General features: G+C 39.5%; 1 protein-coding gene across 1 annotated transcript; it reads left to right on the top strand.

Moving 5' to 3' along the window:
- The first annotated feature begins 331 nt into the window (after positions 1 to 331).
- LOC139911909 (actin-associated protein FAM107A-like) lies at positions 332 to 19496 on the top strand. The gene is made up of 5 exons (XM_078283389.1): positions 332 to 526; positions 2644 to 2719; positions 11958 to 12162; positions 17692 to 17851; positions 19380 to 19496. Exons 1-5 carry the CDS (start codon positions 332 to 334, stop codon positions 19494 to 19496), a joined length of 753 nt encoding a protein of 250 aa, XP_078139515.1.
- The last annotated feature ends 7558 nt before the right edge of the window (positions 19497 to 27054 follow it).

Here is a 27054-nt window from a genome sequence, read left to right as displayed (position 1 = left end):
ACACACATATCTCCATAATTAATATACTCAAGGGTGAAGAGGATGTAAGGAAGAGAGGAGTAGGACTCCTTGTTCCAACACAGGGACAACAGATCATTCATTAAAGCTACGCCCTTCCAAATCCAGCACTCTGCAATGTGTGCATGTTCACACACAGCCACACACACACGCACACACACGCACACACCATTGCCATGCAGTAAACAGCATTCATGTCACACCTCAAAATCCCTTCAGTGGGGCGGGGGGGGGGTCACTAAGACAGTAAGGGCCTTGTCACCATGTTCAAGCCTAATGCAGCCTCTCCTAGCAACCATAGACAATCAACACAATGTCTATTCAGTCAGGAGAGACGGCTGTCCAAGTGGCCTTGTCTCTGAAAGGAGCTCAGCCACTGGGAAACGCCTGGAGCCGCAAGGGTCCGGTCTGGAAGAACTGGAAACGGCCAGATAGACAAGGAGGGAATGGGAGAGAGGAGTGGAAGGACGGAGATGGGAAAACAGGGCTGAAGGAGGAGTGGTGTAGAGTAGAACTGGAGAAGAGTAAAAATAGGGGACAGTTTCCCACAAACGGTGCACCAAGGACGAGGGGTCTTACGGTTGGCAGGAGAAGGATAGTTTTGATTAGATGAGATTACATGAAACTTCACAAAGAAATGAAGTCACAGTTTTTTACCTTGTGAACAAATTTTCCATGTCATGCTATTTAACAATACGTGCCAGAAAATTTCCAAAATTATTTTCTCGTATTTTTATAAAACCCTGTTACTTTTACCCGCCCCAACATCCTGCTTGAATCACAAATATGTCAAATTATGGAAGCAAGAGCCTTTCAAAATGCCACTTCATTGTGACTTTAATGATCCCGAAGGAAATTGTAGTAATAGGATACATTCGTTAGATGTTAGTTGTTAGCATGTTAGTTTTGGATTCAATCACAGAGCAGGGAGAAATCGAATGCAACCCCCCATGAGGAACCATAAAGAAACATGAAATGCACAGCAGCAGCAGCAGCAGCAGCAGCAGCAGCAGAGAGTGAGCAAGTGAGTTGACAGCTTAAATAGACCGCCCAACTGGTGAGGGCAATACACAAGCTCCATACTGATACCATACAACAGTGATTCAACCTATAGCCAGTTCATGAAAGAAACAGTATGGGCCAGTGAATACACTGAGTGCAAAACACCAAAGCAGTGACCGGATTATCACTGTAAAGTCAGACTTAAATTTCAAATACTATATCACTGTTAGGGTTTGTACTTGGAAGCATTATGAAATTGTTTTTGAATGGTTATACAATGTTTTTTTCTTTAGAAATGTATGAACCATAACACTTTCAGACATAAAAATGTTATCACAGTAGAGGGATCGTGTGGGTGTGGGCAACTGTGCATTGTTTGCTGCTCTTGCAACCCTACTCAAACCCACAAGTTAGGTAACGCACTGTACGGCATCTACAAATAATAATAGGATCGGGGCTATGAACCACAACAAGCCACAGGAGCAGACATAGCAGAGTGCAAAACAATTGTATATCATAACGTTCTGTACACATTTGATGTAAATTACCTGGTTTTCTAACCTGGCAAATGAAAAAAACGAACCCACATAGTCAAAACAAGTTCAAACTAGCTTAGTGCTAGTTAGATGCTTGCCAACTGCGGACTTATAGGCAGCGTCATGGTTTGTAAATTGACACGTCACATAGCTGATGATGAAATGTGCAATGTGAGCATTACAGTGTGCAAACTATTTCATTGACTTAATTTGTAGACATGAAATGATTAGACAGTTGATAACATTTAAGTGTCATGTGTGACAGGAGATTCAAGTGTATTTTGTGACAGTATCCCAGCGCTGCTAGACAGCAGAATCTGACTGTGAGGAATAACTCCTGATAACAGATCTACAACAGCACTACCGATTGACCTCATCAAATAACATGCTGGGAGCCTGCTAATCCATGCATATGGCTGTGACAGTGAATGCCGGAGTTTCGCGGATCTTTGCGCTGTTGGGGATAAATTAAGTATTTATCGCAATATTATTATGTATTTTCAGTGACCGCAGCATAGTAAGTGGTTAAGTGTGGCGGTTAAAGGACAATACGTTTTTTGCTCAATTTTACATTTTCTATCCCAGTGAAGATATTTTTAAATCAGTTTTGCCATACCTCTCGGACTCATTCACTCACTCACTTTTAATAGCAAACATCATAGAATACAACTCCAAAGACTTCAGTGAACAGCCAATGTAGCGATTCTGTCTCTTTGCATCCTGGACACTGCAATAACACTGGCACAGCACCATGTCTGCCACAGCAGAGTGACATCAGTCAAAGTTTTTCAGTGACATGTCACTGTAAAACTGTGCTGCAATAGGCTGTATGCAAATGAGCCTACTCCTTACATAGAGGAGCAGCTTTTCCAAAAGTTGTTACAACAAAGTAGTCTAGGTGGCGCACTTTAAAAAAAAATTATGACAGAAGTGCCCATTCCAAACATAAAATAAATTGCACATAGTTGACAATACAGTTGATAGTGTCTATTTTGATAAAAAAGGTATATAAACATTGCAATTTCAGCCTGACTTTAAATGTCTGCACTGTTTTTTTTCTTTCTTTCTTTCTTTCTTCTCCATACAGAAGGCCTACAGCATTGACCACGAGCCTCCACCAAAGCAGCAGTGTGTGAAAAATGGAAAGCACCCAAACGGTAGAGGTAAGTCTATCAGGTTACCATCCGACTCGGAGAACAATGTGGCTCCCTGGGAAGCAAGAGCCAAGCCTGACCCATAAATGATTATCCCACCTTATCATTCCTCTCTCAGTGTATATCAGGGCGTAATGGGCCTGTTGTCTAAGCCAGTGAACCATGAGCCGCCATGACGGAGCTGCTTCCGGACTACTTGATAAGCTTGACTGCTGTCTGGTCGGGTTACACAGTTTCTGTTGTGGCAAACAAATTTTAAAGCAATATTCCACATAGTTTTAACATGGGGGTTATTCAGCACTTGACTGCCATGAAAACCAGAATATAAACTAATCACCAAGATTGGATGCAGCTGGACGAGTTTGTAGCGTTCGGATTACTTCCCATTCATTTGAATGAGGCCACGAAAATAGCCTGAAAACTGACATTTAACACGTTGGTGAACAGATTCAACAACAGATCCTGCTTTAAGACAATAAAGCAGTCCTGGGTCCTTCGTCATTTTGAATTTCTATTCTTGCTTTACACTAAAATTTGTATTTAAAAATAAAAGTAGATCCAGTCTCCCAAACAGGAACTATCTCTCTATCTCTCTATCTATCTCTCCTAAATGGTATCCCTCTGCTATGTTCTCTTCTATCAATAAAAATGCTATTTGGCAAAATTATGTTCTAAAACAGTGGTTATTAACGTGGGGCCCGGGGACCACCAGGGGTCCTTGAGGGGCTTCCAGGGGGTCTCCAGCAAATTGATGAATTGTTAAACTTCAGCATTATTTAATTTGCAAGAAGTTAACACAATTAGAGAATGTAGAAGAATGACTGTTTTGATTTCATTGTTATCTCTCTATAGTCATGGAATTCTGGACAAAATCATATCTGACATTAACAATATTTGCAGATTTGGGTTTGAGAGACAAAATCTCATCAAATGGGGGTCTGTGGCCTTAATGTGGACTAAAGTAGGGGTCCTTGATATGAAAAAGGTTGAAAATCACAGTAATGGGATCTGTTGTTGAATCTGTCCACCAACATGTTAAATGTCAGTTTTCAGGCTATTTTCAAGGCCTCATTCAAATGAATGGGAAGTAAAAATTTGTACGCTACAAACTCGTCCATCTGCATCTGTGACACTATTCCGTTATTTTTTCAAACTGCTAGCTAGTACAGCTTTTTTACATTAAAGCGGCACTAGGCCAGATTTGTACGTATAAATACACCTGTCTTAGCCTATATCGGGAAGTGGGACTGCAACAGAGAAGAGCGTTCCATCCCTACTAATTGAGATGCTGTGGATTCACCTTATTTGCCCAAATTAAATTCTGGTGTCAGTTTGCTCACTGGTGGGAAATCTTCTCCACACAGGAAGTAACAAATCCAAACTTAAGAGTGAAATCAAAAAGTGTCTCCTAAACAGCAGTGAGCTATCCTACTTAATCATTACTTATGGCCCATTGGTAGTGTGTGACAGTGTGTGTGTCTGCAGAGAGCCTGCCTTCTGCATGGATTTTCTAATTTCTGAATGTTCGGGACGTTTCTGGGTGTCGACCTTTTGGCAGCAGGTGTGTCCGGCTGCAACCAAAACCACTGCTGAATCGTTCTATATCTAAAAGCCTTGCTGGCTACGGTAGCGGTCCTGAACTCTAATACAGAGTAACTGGTCAGAGTGAGTGAAGTATTGTGAGCTGGCAGCTAGCTACCTTTAGCGTAGCTTCGTTGTAGTAGAAAAGCTGATAGCTAAGCTACATCGCTCTTCATCCCCATCCTCTCCTTCATTACTCTCCAACGGGTGAAAGCCAACAGATTCACTCTCGTTTTGGAACGAGCCTTGTCTGCTTGGCGGTTTGCCTCTCCGTACTTTTTTGCTGGTTTTTACCGATCTGGCAACCACAGGGAGGAGGGGTCAAAGTTGTGTTTACAAGCCACAAGCAGCAAAATCCTACTCAGTATGCCTTTAACAAGTCATTTAGTCTCATATCCAGCCTTTAAATTGTACTTCTTCCATAAAGCAAATGAAAACTTCTACCAATATGTCTGAAATAATTGCACTTGTTTTCAGGAATTTTCTAGAAACAAGCATCAGTATCTTGACGTAAGGAAGATCATTCCACTAGTATCAAGAAAATTATGCTTGAGAAGTTGATTTACATTAGAAAAACTAAGTTGAAAACCTTTCCCCCAGTGTAAAGCAACAATATCGTATTGTAAAAACAAAGAGAGTGCCACATTTGTAGCAAAAAGTGTATTAACTAGTCACAGTTTCCAACAGGAGAGACTGTTTGCCCTTCAATAAATTTGTCCACTCATTAACTGATTGATTGATTTTATAGTATTGAACCATTTGCTATTGTCAATGTCACATTTCCATGGCTGCTAAGTGAATACATGGCCATATTTGCTGATTTTGCTTTGGCAGTAAGTCCTTTTGTATTTCATGCCTCAACTGAATTGAAACTGACAGCGTGGGAGGGTGAGAACAGGTTAGATAGAAAGATAGAGCTCAGCCAAAGCAGCAACATTGTATTATGAAGAGAGAGGAGGAGGAGGAGGAGTAGGAGGAGAGTCTGAAGGGAGGAGGGAGGTAGGGAGCCGCTCAGGAGGAGGAGGGATCATGTGACCACTTGCACTCCTCTGTGCGGGGAAGGCATGACTAGAGGAGAGAACTGTGCTCACATCTGACCGGCCTCTCCACACAAGAGACATGTAGGCTCCCGTAGGCTAACCAGGACACACAGACAAAGGCACATGTGAAGATCTGGAGATGGCCCAGAGAATGAGCAGCAGCCTCTACTGCCCCGAGCAGCCGGCCAGGTCCAGGGAAGGGATAGTCAAGTCCGGTAAGAGAGCCAGAGTTTATCAGCTTCAGCTGCAGCCAGAGACACAGTGGACTATCACTGATTCTGTAAGTCAAGCTGTACCTGCCATGTTGTTGGCTAAATATGGCTATCTGCCACCAAAACAGAAGAAGAACCAGCAGAATAGTTCGATTTTGCAAGGAATTATATCCTATTATAATTTAGATTAGATACACAGCTACATCCTCAATCTGCTACTTATCCTTTCAAGTGTACCCAGGTGATAATGTCAGCAAAGTGTTAATAAAATAGCACAACATGCACAAGGTGAGTGCAGGATGACAAAGAACAAACTTTCAGAGAAGACAAAGTCACAGACAGCAATGAGACCTGATTTGTGTAGGAGTTTAGCAGGAGGATAAACTCACATTGCAGTGAGTCAAAAATTGAAAGCGTTCCTGCTGTTTTCTCAAGAAAGGCTTATTTCTGTAGTCATGCAAACTTCAAACTGAACTGTTATAAGTGACTCCAGTCTTAAACTAGTCTGCCTTTTGCAACAAATAACTTTCTTTACTGTATTGACTGCAGACAGAGACTTTGGCAGTGAGTTTGGCAGTGACTTATATTTTATTCTGTTATATGTTAACTCTATTGTAATTTAGATTGCATGCAGAGTTATATGCTCAAACATCCATTCAAGTGTACCAGGGCGCTACTGTCAACAAAGGGTTAATAAAATATGACATTATTGCCATGCACAAGGTGAGTGCAGGATGAGAACTGACAAAGAACAAGCTTTCAGAAGAAGACACAGTCACCACAGTTGGAAATGAGAATTGATTTGATATGGAGTTGAAAGCCTTTCAGTTGTTTTCTCAAAAAAAAAAAATGCTTATGCTTGCAGACTTTAAACGGATCGATCGGTGCTCTGTTGTCATAAGTGGCTCAAGTCTTCAACTAGTTTGTCTTTTGCAACATCCCTCTAGTTAGTTTTAAGCAGCGGTATCTCGACTCAGTGTTTGTCTAAGCAGAGAAAACACAAGTAGACTTCAACCTCTCAGCCAGAATGGCTTGGTCGTGATCCTGTCAAATAAACTGCACTTGCTGGCCATGTTTGAACAATTATCAGAAGGGGTGTGTGTGTGTGTGTGAGAGAGAGTGTGTGTAAACTGATATATTCAGTGGTTGTGGCAGTAGTCCATGAGAGGCTGAGCAGCAAGTGTACAGTCTGCTGCAGTGTATTCTGTCAACATACTCCACTTATTTGAATTGTGTGACAGCCTTTAGCATTGTCTGGCCTTAGTGCTTGTCTTTTGGCTGCTGTGAAAAAGCTTGTGGACTCCTTTTGGGCCCTTTTTTAATGATAATGACTTGGTGGAGAATCAGGGGTGATTTCATGGTACGGCATCTCTCTGTATTCACAGGGAAAACCCTCACCCCAGCCCCAGCCCCACAGAGAGAGTGAGAAAGATGCATAACAAGAATTAAATCCCAAATCCCAACCCCAATGGAATGACCATCTTAAGCCCTATTCGCACAGGGCTAGTATTATATGAGGACATCAAGTAATTAATGAATTACCCACCAACCTCTGCATTTCGTGAAACGCATTCACATTGGATAATGACATTTTCTGAGATCACGATAGCCTGGATAGAATTGATTTTACGATTCATCGCTTCCTCGATTTAGCAAAGCAAAACTTGAAGTTTGCGCCAAAAGAAACCTTCCTCCATGGATTCCACTACTGCCTTCCATTTTCGTGAGGAAGACATTGTGCGTCGAAAAGAAGAAGAAAAAGAAATTACACACCAAAGGCAAATTACAGCTGAAGTTATCGAGAGTTTGATTCACACAGGATTAGTATTATCAGGGGTCCAAAGTACGGCAGGTAATTTGTGCCGAAAATTTTTACTTTACAAATTACAGACATGACAGATTCACATGGAATAAAATCACAGATGATCTTCGCAATTATTACAAATCACTGGATGTCCCCAGGTAATAATAGCCCCATGCAAATAGGGCTTTGGCCTCAAACTCAAGAAGAAACTCTTGCTTTTGGATGCTTTTACCCTTTGATGATTCAATAGGCTCTTTCACTGCAGACATGTCAATATGCAGCTCCTGCTCTTCTGATTTGGTAACATCAGTAAATGTACTGCACCCTGTATTTCTTCCTCAGAATGGACCGATTAACTGAGAGAGAAGACATTAGCTTTGACATTACTTTGTAACATGATTACTCTTCAGAGTCAGAGAGTCTTCCTTGGGCCAAATACACCGCAGCAGCCGAAATGTGATTGCAGCTTCCGAGTTATCAGAGAACACTTATCAATGCAGCCTCTACTTGTAACTAGATGATATGCACTGGAGACATCAATAACCTACAGTGGGCGCGCTGAGCCATTAGCTTGCATATCCTGTCTCAAATCAATACAAAACCACAGGATATCTAGATGTCCAGTGTGGCCATGCTTTCCCAATCAGCGCTGACTTTAGAAGCTTTTTCTGAAACTGGGTAGTAAGAACAGGGTTCTGGACCTGTTTTTGGTAACGAACAATGCATCTGGTCAATTTTTTGTCTTTGTTATTGACTTGTATACAGTATACTGCAGTACAACCAAGAAACAAACACAAAAACCAAGGGTAGAAGCAACAAATGATGTTTAATGTTACTGTTACTGTTACTGTAATCGAGTACTTTGTTGTATTTGTACTTTTTTGAGCATTTTTTGAAACCGGTAATTTTACTTTAACTCAAGTATGTTTTGACTGAAGTATAACACATTGCTATATTTTAAAATGCAACCGTGTGCAAATTTTGTAGGCTCTCCATAAGAAATTGCATCAAAAACTGGCCAATGGTAAATCTGCAGTTCGTGAAGCTGTTAGCAGTGAGTCAGCAGAGAAGAGTAATCTAGCCTTACTTTGTTTATGCACTGTAGTTTCTAAAGTTTTTCACTACTAAAGGAAGCTAGTTGAAATTCTGTGTCTTCTTCTGTTGATCATATGTCATGGTCTCTTCTGTAGAGAAGTAACTCACTAACTTCCACTTTGAGTATATTTTAAATGAGCTAGAAAGACAGAGAGAAGAGAGGTGGAGGTACAGGTTCAGGTTGTTAACAATAACACAGCTATAACCTGTTAGAATAGCTTGATTCGTGATGATGTTTTGTACAGACATTAATGATGTAGCATACCGTTATGGTAGTTGTGCTGCTGCCGCGGTTGCTACATTGTTTGAAGTAGCTTTTGTAGCTAGCTGGCTACAACATTAATATTGAATATATAATATTAACCTCACTGTAAATCCTATGTATAATGATCTGGTTTTGTAACTTTACCTGTGACAAAGTGAGTGCTGTAAATGCAAGGCTTTCTAATCTGCCATCCCTCTTTCTTCAGTGCATTGATACATGTGCGATGCCTTTCCTCGTCCTTAGGGAACATGAACATTCTTATTTTTGAAAAAGGGGTTTCCAAGAGGTTTCCCTCAAAATCGTTCAGAAGAAACTGTCTATACTAAATCAACCAATACATAAATTAAAGCATTCACATCCATACTAAATTAAGTTTTAGGCTCACGTGCTGCCGACAACACACAGTTAGCTTCTTCCTTTTTTCACACAAGTAGCTTCAGTCTGCAGCAGTACTGCCTATTTACGCAACTTCCTGTTTTTCCAATCAGTCCAATCATATGATCACAAGTATTAGGCTGAATAGACAAAGAAAAGAGCGCCACCTGCAGAAACTCAAACTTCATCAACAAAAAATCCCAAATAAAAGAGGTCACAGTACCGCCCACACTGTTTGATTGACAGGTGATTTCTGGGAAGTGCAGTGCAAAAACATCATGAACGCTTAGCACCAAAAAAAAAAAAATCTCACAGTGTTGGGGAAAGTTACTTTTAAAAGTAATTAGTTACCCTACTTTGTTACGTACCTTAAAACTAACTAGTTAAGTTACAAAGTTATGAGATGTTGCGGGATATAAAAAAAGTAACCGTAAGTAATAATGGATTACATTATTGAAAAATGAATGCGTTAAGTTACTAGTTACCATGCCATATTGCCTCAGTCTTTTTGCATTTTGCTCTATATACGGTATATGCTCATAACTCTATATACAGGTCTATTTTACCTTTCTTTTTCACAAACAATAAAAGCAAACCAACCTCTCACATATTCATAATATGTTCAATACAAATTTTAGCTTTAATCCCCTTGCATTACTAGCTTTGCCAATCATTGAGATTGAAAACATTTCCCTAATTCAGTTCTTTAACTTTCTGTGGTGAGATTTACATATATATTAAGGATTTGACTTGAATTCAAATTTGCCCTCAAATAAGACCTATGAATTAGAGAAATACAGCATTTGGTTACTAGATAGAAATTCTGGATTAGATCTTCAATCTACCGTTGCAATAACTGGCCACTCATGCCTCCAAGAACATCCCCATTCCTCCCTTAAGCCTGTCCAAAACACCCCGCCCTGTTAGTGTCCCTGACTGTGAAGCACTGATGACAAAACGGCCAGAGCTCATTTCATTTTTCTGAAATATTAAGCAGCAGTGGATATGGTCTCTGGTTGCACTTGAGAAAGGGGTCATTGTGTCTGGACTGGCCTGCCTGCGTATGACACCGGATCTCTTTCTCCCCAGAATAACTGAGGCCTCGGATCAGATGCCTCTTAATCTGGCCTTTCTAAGACAAACAAGGAAGACACAGTAAGGGAGAAAGACAGGGAGGCTGCTGGTCACAAACTATCTGGTCCAAATATCATTTTAGGCTTTTAAAAACTAGATTTCTACCTATTCTAAGATTAATACCACAAAGGCATGCAGTCCACATGCAGTTTTGACATATCACATGACCATATAAAGGTCATGATAGAACATAGCTAAAACTGATCCGAGATCACCACTGATCTGAGATCACCACTCCTATTCTAACACACTTTGTGTATAACATGTGACTGTCAATGTGACTAAATCAGTGTTGACCAACCATGTGCCATTGAAAGCCGTGTGTATGCAGGTTGTCATTTACAGTTTACATTCCAACCAAACACTTCAGCAGCTGATTTGACTAAGTTCCTTGTCTCTGGTTGAAGGTATGCAAGTCTGTAAAGCTGCTGTAGTGTTGAATTGAAAACCCACAGACTCTTGGCCCTCCATGGACCATGGTTGCCCACCCCTGGTTCAGATTAAAGACATTCTAAAAGCCTTTTACCAGTGTATTTTCTCCATCTTTTGCTGTTTTATTAATTCAGTGGTTCTAAAGCATGTGCCATCTAGGTCGAAGAGTCTTCAGGTTTTCATTACAACTGAACACTACAGCATATTTCAATTCATTTTCGTATCTGGTTGAAGGTATTCTAATCAGTGAAATCAGCTGCTGTAATGTTTGGTTGGAATGAAAACCTGCATACTCTTGGGCTTCAGTGGACCATGATTGAGAACCACTGTATTACTTCATATTAAAGGATAAGTTTGGTTATTTTGGACCTATATATAATTTGTCTTTTACATACCTGTAGTACTTGGACCCACAGACAATATTGGCTTCCAAGACAGCTGTCAGCTGAAACAGCGAGCTCTGTTGCTAGGCCTCTTGCTGCTAATGAGTCCAAATGGGATTTGTCAAAATATCTAAAAAAAAAAATGCCGTTCGTAGGCGCCACAGGGGAGTTGAGTAAACACAACACAATTCCACCATTATGCGCACTGTCACTAATCAGGAAATCACAGAACTATTTTTCTCTGCCGCAGCACAGACTGCTGTGGGGTGAAAGTGTGTTACTGGCAGCATGATCTAGTTTTGCGGACTGTCAGGTCAGATTGTAGTAGAGTTTGGTAGAAGACGATCCACTGAATGGTGAGGCGCTGTTGCTTTCCGGGCCGTGGACAGAAATACGTCTGTTGGTCTCCATATCGTTTTCATAGACTACCTTCTTTGGAGATATTTTGACAAACCTCACTCATTGTTAGCAGGAGCTGGACTCATTGTTAGCAGCAAGAGGCTAGTAACAGGAGCTCGCCATTTCAAAGTTCTAGGTCTAAAATAGCCAAACATATACTTTAAAGCTGCACTTGACAACTTTGCACGTGATGGCTCCAAATAGCAGTGAGAGATAACTATTTGAAAAATTTGAACTTCAGTACTCAAAATCCTGTAAGATGACGTGAGTAAACGGCACACAGTACACTCATGTTCACCAACCCGGCAAGAAAACCAAAGGAACGAGAGAAGCAAAAGATCTAACATTGGTGAGTCCAGCTTTCTCTGGACGGAGCGCTCACTCACTGATGTTTTGGAGACTGTTTGGATTTCACTATTACTATTACTTTGTGATTTAGGCTAATAACATGGCTGGATTTCTACATAAAAGTCTTGCCAAGAGCAGCTTTAATTCATCCCCCTCTTTCTCTTGCCTTGCTTCTCCAGCATCTGCGTATGCAGACCTACAGCAGCACAGGCTAGAGGGGGGACACAGGAACCCGGCTCCCGTATCCAGCTATGTCCCCCAGCCGGATTACATGGAGGGAGATGATGATGATGATCTCATCAAACCCAAAAAACTGGTTAATCCAGTCAAAGCCTCCAAAAGCCACCAGGACCTCCATCGAGAACTGCTCATGAGCTACAAACGGTACCAAAATGCATGTGTGTGTGTATATGTTTCAATGTGATTTTGTTTGTCATATGATGTGATTTTTTTTTCATACATATATTGTGGGTGTTGGAGTGTCTCTATGCATGTGTGTACTCTACAACTACAAAAAGGAGTTCTATGCAGTATGGTGCTATAAAGAACCCTTTTACAAAAGCTCTCAATGGCACCATGCTCAAATGGTTCTACATGGAACATTCACAGTCTTGAAAAGAACCTTTTACAAAGGATCAAATGCTCCAAACCAGCAGAATTAAAAGAACATTTTAAAAACCAGTACTGTGAATTAAAAGCCGGTACCAAAGTGGTACTTTTTACGACACTTGAATGAAAACGTATTATGTAATGCAACAGCCAATTTTTTTTAGGACTATCATTAGTTTTGCTGTTAGTTTCCCAACTAAAAGAAATAACATTTGAACTCTGAAGTGTGGAATGTGTATGTATTTATCAAGCCCTTATGAGTAGAGACAAATAGGTCCAAAATCAATGAACTTGTCCTTTAAGCGGGAAAAGGCATGTAGTGAAGGGTAAAGTCCTCACTTTATACCCACCTTTCTACTTACAGAGTGGAGTTTATCATCTGTTTAGGCTGACATAAGCCATTCCATCCATTGATTTCAATTGATTTCTGTTGTCTATAATAAAGTTCAAGAGCCACTGATGCGCCAGTCAAGCAGGTGATAACTCAGGCAAGAAAAAGAGATCCACTGTCCAGTCAAAGGCTTACATATGTAATTTGATGTTTATTTTCAGATAGCAAGAGCAATCAAACAAATTCTGCTGTCTCTCTCTCACTCTGGTAAAAAAACATATGCCCTTTCTGGCTGCATGCCCGCAGCACACACACACCTGTCCTACTAAATACCTATAGTGATAGATTTAAATAAATCAAATATTCAAAATAAACCAAAACACCTACAGTATGTCTTGTGGAAATGTGTTCATTGTGTCTGCTTGTTTATGTGTGTGTGTGTGTGTGTATGTGTGTGTGTGTGTGTGTGTGTGTGTTTGTTTCAAGGACTAGCAGCAATCAATTATATCTCTCCTTTTAAACAACCAGGCCTCACAATTCACTTCACTTCAATTCAAAGGTACTTTATCGGCATTTCAATCAATTAGTCCATGTCTCAGTTGGCTAATGTGACTAGATGGGTTTAAATTTTGGCTAGCACTGCCTGTCAAACGTTTGGACACACCTGATTGAATGTACTATGTTTTTCATTCTCTTAAAGCCATTTGATCTAAAGGCTTATGCTTAAATGCTTGAAATTAGTTTCTTAGACAAATATAAATAGTGAAGTTGATCCTATGAATTTCTTTCCAAAGCCTTTGCCTTTCCATCAAGGCAAAGGGTGGCTTCTTTAAAGAATCTAAAATATAAGATAGTTTGGATTTTTTTTTAACACTTTTTTGGTTTCTGCATAATTCCGTTTGTGTTATTTCATAGTTTTGATGTCTTTACTATTATTATAAAATGTGGAAAATAGTAAAAATAAAGAAAACTGTGGTGTATACAAACTTTTGACGGGTAGTGTATATGCACATACTGGTACATATAATTATATAATTTTACCTAATTTTACCTAAAAGCAGCAAATAAACAAAATAGCCTTTATCCCCCCCCCCCCCCCATTGAAGTCTGTTCTTTCTCTCTATAAATTTAAATTATCTGGCTTCTTACAAGAAAGACCAGATGCTGCTAGGCAACAGCCTCCCACCACACTGGCCTGAATTACTAAGTTGTTGGGAATTTGTCAAATCACCTCAACTGAAGCACTCAGGCTGTAGAGTAAGCAATGCAAGGTCTTTCATTTCTCTTCAGTTCTACTGATTCATTGCTAGAGACGAGGAAACCCACAGAAAAACATCCCTTAATTCTAATCTTAATCTTAAAAGAAAATTGTTAGGGTTGTGATTGAACTTTAAGTCTACACAGCTTTATATGAAGAGGCCAGTTAGTGGTAGTGTCCAGGCACATGTAAACTGAGGCGTGAGGAATGCAAGATTCATTATCGACACTAAAGACAGGATCAGATATCCTATAAATAGTCTACTACAATAAGCAAACAGCTGTCAACCATTCAACCGTGGCTGCACTGGCTTTATTTATAGGACAATGGCTGTTGGGCTGCGGTCACAAGGCCAACTAATTGCAAAGCATTATCACGAGCATTCAATTTTTTTTCTCCAATTTATATATTATAGACACAGGTACGCTACTTTAAACAAGCATACGCAGCTTTATTCAGTCTCAGATGTTTTTATAAATCAGGTAACTCTTAGAATCATGTGAAAGGTTAAATACAACTACATTTTTAGAGACTGTTCTTCATGTTGTAAATCGTGAGGTGGAAAAATAGAGCTAAAGAGTTAGAGAGCTAAAGCGTATTGCTAAGGAGTAGTGCTAGAGCATACAACAGTGATGTGGGAGTGCAAGAATCAACAACTTTCCAATTTAGTAGCCTCTTCTCTGGCCAGTCGCTAACTCTCTTTTCATTAAAGGTTTTTCAGTGTCAGAGAATGGCACTGATGTCCAAGAAAGCCAAGAAGGGCAAAGGAAATATTCAAGGTGAAGGCCATATCTATGGGAACAACACTTCAAGAGAAAGGGAAAACAAGACTAGACAAGACTAGGCAAACTAATGTGTGCTATGTGGAGATTTCACTGAGACTTAATAATATAAACCAATAGCAGCAGCTGTGTGGATTTTGTAATTTGTTGTCAAATTCCACTCCGGAACGAAGCTCCTCCTGGTCCATTCAGTAGCTTTTCATTTTTTTAAGCTAGCTTGTCTCCTCCCTCGCTGTTTAAAAGCGGCGCTCTCCCCCTCACATTGCTGAAAATGTTCTTATAATGTCAGAATCGATGAAGCGAGCGAGTAAACTTGTTAAACTAGTAAACTTGTTAAACTAGTAAACTTGTTAAACTAGTAAACTTGTTAATCTAGTAAACTTGGTCAACTAGTGAACTTGCTACCTACTTCTTCACTTGTCATTGTGGGACATGTAACCTTCAGCGGGAGAAAAATCTGTCAGAGTGAGACTGGTAACTGGAGACTTCTCCGTAGGTACGTTTAGCTTAGCTATTAGCATTTATGCACGGTGCTTGGCAATGTTTGTCCTTAATAAGTTTCTGTAGTGCAGTGGTTTTGCTGTGCTTTATTTACAAATGTGTTGCGGTTTCTGTCACCCTCTAGTGGTCGGAAAATGTGACTTATTGCAGCTGTAATAGGGAGGTCAAACCCATTTTCAAGATTTTTGAAAAAACATTTAAACATTTTAACAACTTGTGTTGCGTTTATCTCGTCATATGTACTAGTATATGATCAACTCAAACGTTTTCTTGCCTAGAAAGTGCAATAACAATAATTGATAGTATGTGGTATTCATTAAGATCCTTAATGTCAACCATACCTTACAGTAATACATCCATATATCCGTACATACAAGCAAGGACACACCAAACGGTAAACTAAATGAAATAACATGTTTCAACCATGGGAGTCAGTCAGTTAGGGACATAGAGTATTCTTGGCAAAAACTGAGTTCAGATGTCAGTCAAGCTCACTAAGCTCTGCGGTTTGAGAAGAGTTAAAGCAAAGCAAGAGAAGTCCAGTATCAAAAAAAATACTCCCAAAAATACCCTGCCCTCTGCCATGGGGAGAGATTTTTCTCTCATGAACTTCAAGCTTACTAATTATTAAATATTGGCAGTGTATTAATGTGTTTGTTGAATTCACAAACATAATTAATTCATAAGCTGTGTCTGAATAATTAGCGTTTTGTCTTCCAACTTGTGCGTGTGCGTGTGTGTGTGTGTGTGTGCGTGCATCTGGCGGCAGTCAGAAGTATTTGTATGGAAGTTTTGTGTGCACAGTTGCGGCGAGGCTGATAGGGACAGAATCACTAATTACCATGTTGTTTTTTTCTCTGTCCTCCCTCCCCATAGGCTTATTGAACAGACAGAGACTAAATGAACCAAAACTCTAATGGTGTCTCCCTCAGTCATCCCTCTCCATTCCAGCTCATTAAAAGCTGTTACTGTACCTCCCCAGACTACACATTAAATCAATTAACAGCCATGCTCAGAGGAGAGAAGCCAGCGACTAAGTGATGTGGAGAGACGTTTTATAAATATATATACACAGTATATATATGTATATATATACACTGCCCGTCAAAAGTTATTTTTTACTATTTTCCACATTTTAGAATAATAGTAAAGACATCAAAACTATGAATTAACACAAATGGAATTATGCAGTGACCAAAAAAGTGTTAAACAAATCCAAACTATCTTATATTTTAGATTCTTTAAAGTAGCCGCCCTTTGCCTTGATGGAAAGGCAAAGGCTATGGAAAGAAATTCATACATAGGATCAATTTCACTATTTATATTTGTCTAAGAAACAAATTTCAAGCATTTAAGCATAAGCCTTTAGATCAAAATGGCTTTCAGATAATGGAAAACATAGAACATTCACTCAGGTGTGTCTAAACTTTTGAGGGGCAGTGTATCTCTACACAGCAACAAACAGTCAGGGACACTGTTAATAGTATATTCATATTTATATGTTCATATTTATACATTAATATATCTGTCCATGTACCTGATGTGGTCATTCACTTCTATGTTGGTGCATTACCACAGTTGAGAGCAATGTTGTTTGTTCCAAGCTCTTGAATTTAAAATTATGGCAAGAGTGCCCTCTTCTGGAGAGGGGGAAACACTGAGCTCCATGCTCTTTTCCAGCATTGCCCTGCTTCACATTCATACAGTTCCACATATTCACACTGGGAGCTGCCCAGTACAACCACAGTCTTCTACTGGTGGAGACTGAGCAGCTCCACTGGGTCAGTTGGGGGTTCAGTGCCTTACTCAAGGGCACCTCAATAGTAGTTGTTGAGGGAGGGGAGAGTGTTACTCATTCATTTTCCACACCCACATTTTCCCAGATGGACTGGGGATTCAAACCAGCGACCCTCTGGATACAAGACCATTTTTCTAGCTTAATGTTTATTGCATTTGTTAGTGTTGCTAGGAGACTCTGTTTTGTCTTCGTTTTGTCTTTATTTTGTCTTGGTTTAGTCTTGGTTTAGTCTTTGTTTAGTCTTTGTTTTCTCTGTGTTTGGTCTTTTTCTTGTCTTTGTTTTGTTTTTGTTTAGTCTTTTTTTAGTCTGGGTTTAGTCTTTGTTTTTGTTTTCTCTGTGTTTGGTATTTTTCTTGTCTGTGTTTAGTCTTTGTTTAGTATTTGTTTTCTCTGTATTTGGTCTTTTTCTTGTCTGTGTTTAGTCTTTGTTTTGTTTTTGTTTAGTCCGGGTTCAGTCTTTGTTTATGTTTCGTCTGTGTTTGGTCTTTTTCTTGTCTGTGTTTAGTCTTTGTTTTGTTTTTGTTTAGTCTGGGTTTAGTTTTTCTCTGTATTTGGTCTTTTTTTGTCTGTATTTGTTGCTGTAGTTGTTTTTTTAAAGTCTACTGCTGTGTGACTGGTGGCTGTTGTGGTGCAGGGGTGGTGTTGGTGTAGAGACGAAGCCGGAGCTGCAGAGAGTGCTGGAGGCCAGGAAGAGAGAACAGATGATCAAACAGAGGAAGCAGGAGGACGAGGCCAGGAAAAAGATCTCTCCTCTAGAGCAGGAGCTCCTCAAGAGGCACAAGAAACTGGAGGAGGTATGGGACACCCTTGGAGATACTAGGGTTCAATTTTATGATTTATTTATTTAATAGGGACAGTGTGTGTTAATGAACATTTAAAACCAAATGTAAATATGCCAGATTTAGCCACCATTTCCATCTGTTGTCCCTTGGCAGGTTGATACAGTTGAAGTACATGTCACAGCTTAATGAATCTACATAAAATAATTATAGTATAACCTATTAAAAAGATAAGAAGAGGGAAAAAATAGGGAGAGAAAAACAAAATCAACGCCCATCATAACCACTCAAATTAGTTGCCAGTGCCCACTCAGCCTGTTATACAGTATGTCATATGTGGGATAATCTTTGCGTTAAAATATAATATGTTTATTTCTGGTATATCTAAAATTAGACAAATTCAATTTTATTCGGTTTACGGTTCCTTTCACTTGTTGTAAAGCAGAGCTGTGAATCAATGATTCCTAGTATTTGAACTCATGTCCTGCTCCCAGCTTTGTTCCTATTACAAACGCATCTGGGTCTCTATCTGTACTTGCCTTTTTTAGAAAAAAAACACATTACACATACAGTTTTTGACACATTAAGATGTAAATGTGAACCTTCCAGCCAGTTAGAAAAATTAACCATAGCAGCCGATATTTTTTGTGCAGCTTGATGTTTGTTTTTAGTATGCACATACACAACAGTATCATCTGCATACATCTGGCAAGTCACATTAGATGGACAATTACTAGGCAGATCATTTATATAAAGACTAAACAACAAAGGCCCCAGAACCGAACCTTGAGGTACACCAAGGGCATTGTCAGTAGTTGGATGTGGTGTTGATATATTTGCCAATACATTGTGCCAATATTGGCCTTTTATTAAAAATTGGATTTTTAATAAGTACCTTTTTATGGTGGAGTTGTTGCTATTTCATTCAGCCAAAACTGACATTTTTTCCAGTGATGTTTTTTTGTGTGTGTTTCCTCAGTTGAAGTAATGATTACAATTACACTGAACATGCTCAATACTGTTATATATATTTTTTGGTTGTTTGAGTTAGAAGAAATATGTAATTGATGTTTATTCAACGGTGTGTATGATGTGTAGAGCATTCCATAGATGTAATATTCATTATATTGCAGATGTTTATGTATAGCTTTAATACAAAATGAACAGGCTGGTGACACATAAAGAAGTCATGACATGCTTTGGAGGGCAAATGGTGTGGGTTTTTAGATTAAATGTCTGCTTAGCACTACTGACTTCAAACAAGGGGCATATGAATAGCAGGGCACTATTGGCATTACCTCAAATATATTTTCCAATCATATTCAGCTGTCTGACGGGGTTGAACTTAAATAGGTTCTTTGTCAGAAAATAAAGTCTGATAATGATTGGGGTTTTTGGGGAAAATATGTGTCCTTGAAAGTTAAACAAGTCAAGTGAAGTGATGAGAATTGAAAATGACACCAACGTCTTGTACTATATTCTAAGTCGCACTTCAGCGCTCCACTTTTCTTAACCCAACATTTTCCCCTGTTCCCTGATGCAGCTGGAGAAGAAGGAGGAGCAAGACCAAGAGGATACTCTGAAAGCTCCGGAGTTTGTCAAAGTCAAGGAGAAGCTAAGACGGACGTCTTTTCACAACAAAGAGGAGAAAGAGGTGTAAAGACGAGCCGCCCGTACGAGGAAGTGACGGCTTGAAACTGTCCGGAGGTTACAGGCATGCGTATGAATGGGCACGGCACTGCTGACATGGTATAGACGTCCCGTTGAGATGCACAGCTTGACACAACGGCAAGGACTGTTAGCATGGACCGCCCTCCCCAGCGGGCCAAGACACAACGGCTTCACCGCGACACTCACAAGAATGGGCGAAAAAACACAGTGTGTGTTCTCTGAGTTAGGAGCGAGCAGCCCGATCTCCCAGACTGCAATGCCGGGATTGCAATTTTGCAAAATTGCATCACACAAATGCCATCACTGTTTAAGCTGCTGATATAATAAGTGAGATGAGCAACAAGGAGCAGCTACTCATTAATTCTCAGAGATTAAGGACACTTGCAGCAGTGAAACATTGTTTTTCAGCATTTGTCTCCCTAAATGATCTCTTCTGGGCGAAGACTGGGTGGAGAGATCGTCGTCTTCATTGTGCTCTATGAGGAGCGTACGAGTGCCTACATCTCTGTGTGTCTGTGGGATAAAGACTTCATAGCATTAGCAGGGAGATTCTTCAGTATCTCAGGCCTACATGGCAGAAGGCGCAGGGCGGAATCATTAGCTGGTAGTGGCAGTTGCTAAAGATGTGTGAAAAGGATACTTCGGCTTCACATTACTTGTCTCTGTTTGACATTGGAAATGTTCTAATCAAGCTTCATCTGAATGACATGTTACATTTATTTGCCTCATGTTACTTGCGTATTAGAGGGCCAAAACAAAGGGCCTATTGACAATAGTGAAAAAATGTGGTTTTCCACATCTGGCTTAAAAGAAAGCTCTAGCCTGTTCTCTCACACTGGTTTATGTAGAAAATTCATATTGCTTTAATAACACATTTTAAAATGTAGGTTTGCAGATGTTGGAAAGTTACACAGAAAAACACAAAAACAATACAGATGCTTTTTCAGCCCCCATGGCATCTGTGATGGTGGTCGTGTTGCATGAAAAGTGTTAGCGGTTAGTAGCAACTGCAGTCCAGAAGAGTGATTTAACTGAAAGCTGGAATCAGCAACAGTCTTAGTAAGGTCAACTGTTTAGGACCACACTGTAGTAATCCCAGGCTAGGTGGAATTATGGTCCATCTTTTGCATTGAGATCCTACTCTTACCGGTGCCTTTCCTGATAAAGGGCATCAATGTGTTGTTGGATCTGTTCTGTCAGATAAAGGGAATTTGTCAGGCTCCAGTTAAATGTAATTGTCAATTAGACAATCTAGTCACACAGAGCGAAATCATCTGTGTTAATTTAAGTGTGATAAAAAATAAACACTATGCCACCATCAGAGTCCGGACCATCAGAGTTCATTTAACACTTTAGTTTTGAACAGAGCTGTATCAGCTCTGAGTGTGCAAACAACTCTCCAATCAACACTTGTCAACTCAGAATATATTTCAGAAAAACACAGACTTTTGCTTTTTTCCTTTCCTCATAAACATCATTTTGATACTAATTGCTATGATGTATACTATGAATTTCTAGCAGGAAGATTTATATTAGGCTATAAAGGTGGTAAACTCTATTTTGTTCTGGTGGATTTACCTCTGTACTATTCCCAGAAAAGTATCACACTCACAATTGCAGAGCTGTATATCTGTATGACATTACATATTTAGATAAAAGTTCTCTGTTTTATTTCTCTCAATGACATTACTGATGGAAACTGATCCATCTTTGAACAGACATAATATAATAATCTGGAATTCAGTGGCACTCCAGGTTAAGTGGCATTCCTAGATGCACAAAATTTTCAGTCATATGATATATATATATATATATATGTATATATATATATATATATACACACACATATATATATATATATATATCAGATCATCACACTCACATGGAAATTGCAAATGTACATTCTTTTCACACTATCCATCAGAAATTTATGGCCTCATAAGGAAAATCACATTGAAATGATAAGTGTAATTGAAGCCTTAGGTAATAGACTAAATGTGGTTGTGTGTCAAAATGGAGTTATATTGTTATATTAAATTGCAATCTTTTTTGTTTTTTTTCAAATGGCACTTTAGAATGAAATGGTGTAAATTAAATGTACAATCTAAAGCAGACATACATTGTTATTAGACAGGTTTTTCAATTGTGTCATGTTTGTAACTTGATTACAAAGCATAATTACCTGAATATTTTCCACCTGATATTAATTTGCCTTTATTGATTCCTGAAGCCACTTAAATGTTTATATACATTTTAGATACATTATTTATCTCTTCAGGCATTTAAAAAACAAAATCAACCCAAAATCTACATAAGACAGTATACTAATGTTGAATTAATACAGCATTACACAAGCATATTGGCAACTAGATCAATGTTCCCAGCGTTGTTAGATGTATTCTATTTTATTTATTTTTGTCATTTAATTTATAAATCTTTTAAAACCTGTTTACATTTTGGGTTGATTGTCCCTCTAACAGTGTTGGCATTGCACAAATTTGACAATGCAACAATTTGATTTTTTTTCCCTTTTGTAACTTTTATAGCGACAATCAGATTGTATTCATTAACATACTGGTTTGTTTCAGATTACGGCACAACTGAATAAAATTATGAACTAAGGAAAAATATATTTCTTGTTATGAAAACAAATAAAGGACTAATCACACTATGTTTTTTCTGTTTTTAAAGTAAGTATTTGTGCAATAGTGATTCAAGCTATAGCCAGTTTGTGAAAGCATTAACATTTGCTGTTCTAAACACCTGGTGTCTGGTAGGTCTTTCCTGGAAAAAAATGATCTGGCGCAAATGAAGTGATTTATTTTCTGTTTCAACAAAGACAAGTTTGGTACCTACAGAAACCCAAACCTCATCAACAGAAAATCCAAGGAAAAAGACGTCACAGCAGTCAGGTGTGGTGATAAGTAGGTAAACCTCCACTAGAGACGTCATATGTTAATATTTTCTCAGTTTGAGATTCATACCTAAAAATTTCCTTCAACTGTAGATGAAAAATGTATTGTTTTTGCTATACTATACAGTATCCAAAGGTAAAATTGACTTCAGTTCATCTTTAATCATTGATTTACTCTGGGACTATTGACAGAGGCGATTCCCAGGCAGAAAGTCCCATGGGGCCCTTCTGACTGACTTTTGTTGCCATTATGTTCCCCAGAACATCTATTAAATAATCAGTTATCAATCAAATAATTTCTTTCTAGCTAGCTGTCTAGCAAACTCAATTGTGTTAGCTTGCTAGATAGCATTAGTCAAGAGCCTAAAACAAAAGTTAGCTATAGGCTAACGTTACATGACATCATGTATCTTTGCTAACTAACTTTTTGGCTTACTATTTACTATCATCATTCATCATTATCTGTTCCACTTACCACTGTCCTGCTTTCGTTTCTCTTCCTCCTCTTAACTCCTGGACCTCATTTTGCATGGTAAAATCAATCAATCAGGAATCAAAACAAACTTGTCACTGGTCACAGAGACTCGAATGAGATGGGGCCCCTTTAGGGAGGTTTCCTACTGATTGTCGCTGCAAGGGTACCGTAGTTTAGGGGGTTCCCACAATTTGAGACATTGCTGTGGACTGAAGTGAGTCAGCCCTTGGGGGGCCCCCTCATGTTGGGGGCCCCAAGCAGTTGCCTGCCTTGCCTGTCCATAAAATTCGCCTCTGCCTATTGAACACATATGCTGAAGTGGAATTACTTTCCCATTCGCACTTTTCATCAATCAACCAAGCACCTATGTAGTGGTTTTGACAAGGGAAAGTAAGCTATCTATGCAAATCGCATATTTTTACAACCCCAGTATGGTAGGAGAATAGAGGGTGGGCCTCCACCTCCTTCCTTTGGACTGGTCATCAAACCTGGAACCTAGGAGAACAAGTAAAGGAGACAGAGAGAGAGAGAGAGAGAGAGAGAGAGAGAGAGAGAGAGAGAGAGAGAGAGAGAGAGAGAGAAGATAAACCTCCCTCAGAACGCAAAGAAAATACAGGGGAACGTAACGCGTTATGCTGCTTTGGCGTTGCCTTTCATAACATGACATCATTTTGATGGTACTGTAGCTAGCAAGCACTGATTAGGTAGTATTGATCTAAAATGAAAAAATAAATAAATAAAATGATCAAGAACCCCAACGATGGATGCAACTGTACTCCAAGCATATAATCAATGAGATGTTTATTTCTGTAGTCTTTCAAGGAGGAAACAGTCCTAGGTGAGGAGAAGGAAGAAACGCTCTTCCTCCCAGCTCTCAGGTAAGCGATGGGAGAAGCGAACAGGCAGGGGGCATCTGTCGTTTCTCCAGTATCGATGATGTCTCGGACTAGAGATTTCGCTGTGAATGTGTTTGCTCCAAGCAGCCAAAACCACAGGTGAATTTTGAAGCCAAGGCAAGCTGCAATTCCTCTAACTTTCGCTACAGGCCGGCTCCAAACCTGGTCCAACTCCATGCAAGTCAATGGGACCACAACCCAACTGCTCACTCAAAATATAAAGTCAATACATTTTTTCGACAAGAGGTTATGGTCTCAGTAGCTAATTTAACTTCTTCTAATGTGTCCTTATGGCGATTTTCTAAATTGCATCATTAACGCGATATAACAATATAAAACGGGGTTGTTTACCTAGTGATTGACAGGTCGCCTGTCCAGTGATCGACAGGTCGCCGATTACAGTGGCTGAAGAAATTCATGGTAATCAAACGCCAATATGTCCAATCAACACTACTGGTCAGGTTCCAATAGAGAGAGAGAAGCAAATAGAGGATGTACAAGCACAAATGAAAGGTATGTTATTGCGCCAAGGAGGAATAAATGTACGTAACATGTTACATAATGCTAGTTTTCTTATATCATGACTGTCAACAACAAAAGGTCAATATTGCTTTGTTGCCACTACCTCCAAAAACCACAGACAGCTCTGTCTGTCAGTTATATAAAGACAATATTGGCCTTTGTCTATTTGCATCAGTCTTCTGTAGGCTTGTAAGTATGTAATCTTTCTCTGATGTAATCTTTCTCTGATATTATTACAGCACTAACCCAGCACATTTTTCTGTGTTGATTTTTTTTTAAATGGCAAGGTAGGTTAGGACTAGTTGTTTTGCAGCTAAACTGACTGCAGTCTTGTTTCATTTTCAGTTGGGTTTATTGTAGCATATATGCAATATTATATTTGTATGTAATGAAATGCATACAAAAATACATTTGAAGTGGGATATATTACCAAGATATGCGTATAAATATAAATATGTCCAAGACACATGCGATGCTCATGTCATGCAACTGCTGAATTAGGGTACTGGCACCTTTTTTGGTCCAATTCAGGCACTGATTTGCTATCATTAATATCACTCATCTAGCATACTAGGCTTACCTTGGGCTACAAGCACAGGGGAATACAGCATAAGAGCACAACCACAAACCAGCTTGCTCCACACTGATCTCAAGCCTTATACACTCCCTATGATGAGGAGGAAATGAAACTCAGGTGTGTCTGATGCTACCCATTGGCTGATATTAGCCCATTGACGTCCCTGATTACTCTTTATGTACAGGGGCGTGTCACACAAACAGACAGGGATCTACCTGTGCTCTCTACCTGTCACACTGTGCTATTCGAACACTTGCTTAGTTGTATGTGCACACGATACATTTCATTCCCTCCATTTGGTTAATATGGCTTAATTTGTGAGCACATGTGCACATGTTTTACATGTCGAGCGCACATCAAGAGCACAAATCGAGGAAACGAATTGTATCTCGTGTGCACAAATAAACCAGAAAGAGGGCTCATGTTCACCAAATCGAGGCAATGAAATGTATCCCGTGCCCATGAATGAAAAAAAAGAGGACAGCTGAGCGAGCCAGTGTGCACACATGTATGTGACCATCATGCTTGTAGTTTAAGTTAAAAAACAAATGTGTTGCTTACATATGGAAGAGGATTAGGGCCACATGTGAAACATTTATTTTAGTTCTGAGAATAAAGTCAGAATTCTGACTTCTGACTTTAATCTCAGAATTCTGACTTTAAACTCAGAATTCAAATAAATGTTTCACATGTGGCCCTAATCCTCTTCCATATGTAGTACAGTATGAAATAGTGGAACCATTATGCAAATACCATTAAAATATGCAGATTATAACAATGCGGGAGAGATGTGGAAAGTGAAGAAGCAGATATGTGAATTTACAACAATATACATGGTGTGCAAATGTGCATCATATAAATATGAACAAGTCTACAGAAGCCTATAGTGGCCTATAGCCTATGTGTGGCCTATAGCCTATATGTTCTGGTGAGTGAATTCAAACTAATCCTAATATTAATGGAGACCCCCTGGAACCCCTTCAAGGACCTGTGGATGTCCCTGGACCCCAGTTTGGGCTCCACTCGCATGTTAAAATACGTTGTGTTACAAGTTGTATCCGATAGATGCCGCTGTCTTTCTTCTCTGGGCTCAGTCTGTGTCAAGTTAGACAGAGTTAATCGGCATAGGACCGGAAATATGGTGAGTTTGAGTTGTAAATAAATGCGTAAATTTTATCACGTTTGGGAAAAAAGAATGATTAAGTACTGGAGTGTACAGAACAACAAAAACCGATTCCACCTTAAATATAGTTGTTATTTTTAGTTTGGTGCGTTGTATTACTCAAACATTGCAACAAATAATCGCCGATAGGGGTTTTATTTTGAAAATTCTGATAGGAAGTTATATGATTTTGTATTGTGTGGAATTGACACTGGTCCCCAGCAGCTGCCGAGGAGAGGCCGACCCAAAGCCGAAAACCTCAGCAGCAAGTCGGCTACAAAACAGCCGGGGACACCGTGGAGAGAGAGGACATATTCAACAAATGAATACAGCTTGACGCAGGAAAGCCGGGGATCTGTTCCGACTTTCTAAATGTGTGGAATACTGTCTGTACCAGTGGCTGGAAACTATTAATTTACTGGGAAATCTAGATAGGAATCGACAATTCAAGGGAATCGATATAATTTTTTGGCAGGAAAGTAAACCGCTTTAAAATGGCAACCGCCGCCCGCTCCGGGCGCCCATAAGACCGAGAAGCAGGTAAGGTTTTTCTACCTGAAAACGATGCACCAGACTATAACACTGCTTTGATAATAACGATGGACACAATTGTTTGACATCATGGTGCGTTTCATTGGTCGGTGAAGTTGCTGTCTGGTAGCGTCCACTTGCCATAGCCTACACTATGGACTGCGCTATTCCATGGTCGCCTGTAGCCCCGATATGTGCTGTTGGAGTGAGGGTCAGTTCAAACTCCATTCACAAATCTGAAAGTTAATTGTTGCCTTGCTTTTTGGCAACCGACATCCCTGGTAGAACATGACTTAACACATGTTACGAATCATTAAGATCCACTGGTATATTCGGCACAATATAAACAACCAAGCAGCACTTTATTTCAATGAAATTTAAACTTTTAGATTAGGTTCACGTTGCTCGCCACCGCCCTCCACGGTGTATTTCGGTGAAAGACGATTGTTGGAATAATAGGCTAACCGATT

The sequence above is a fragment of the Centroberyx gerrardi genome, chromosome 5 (assembly GCF_048128805.1).
Source record: "Centroberyx gerrardi isolate f3 chromosome 5, fCenGer3.hap1.cur.20231027, whole genome shotgun sequence".
NCBI lineage: Eukaryota > Metazoa > Chordata > Actinopteri > Beryciformes > Berycidae > Centroberyx > Centroberyx gerrardi.
The sequence above is the reverse complement of the archived record's forward strand: the minus strand, read 5'-3'. Positions and strand labels throughout refer to the sequence as shown.

What these genes read in the sequence shown, in the direction of transcription:
- LOC139911909 (XM_078283389.1), top strand. Translation starts at nt 332, where the DNA reads ATGTCTATTCAGTCAGGAGAGACGGCTGTCCAAGTGGCCTTGTCTCTG. An exon ending in AAAGCACCCAAACGGTAGAG is followed by an intron (nt 2,720 to 11,957) that starts GTAAGTCTATCA and finishes TTGCTTCTCCAG; the next exon opens with CATCTGCGTATGCAGACCTA. An exon ending in GGCACAAGAAACTGGAGGAG is followed by an intron (nt 17,852 to 19,379) that starts GTATGGGACACC and finishes TCCCTGATGCAG; the next exon opens with CTGGAGAAGAAGGAGGAGCA.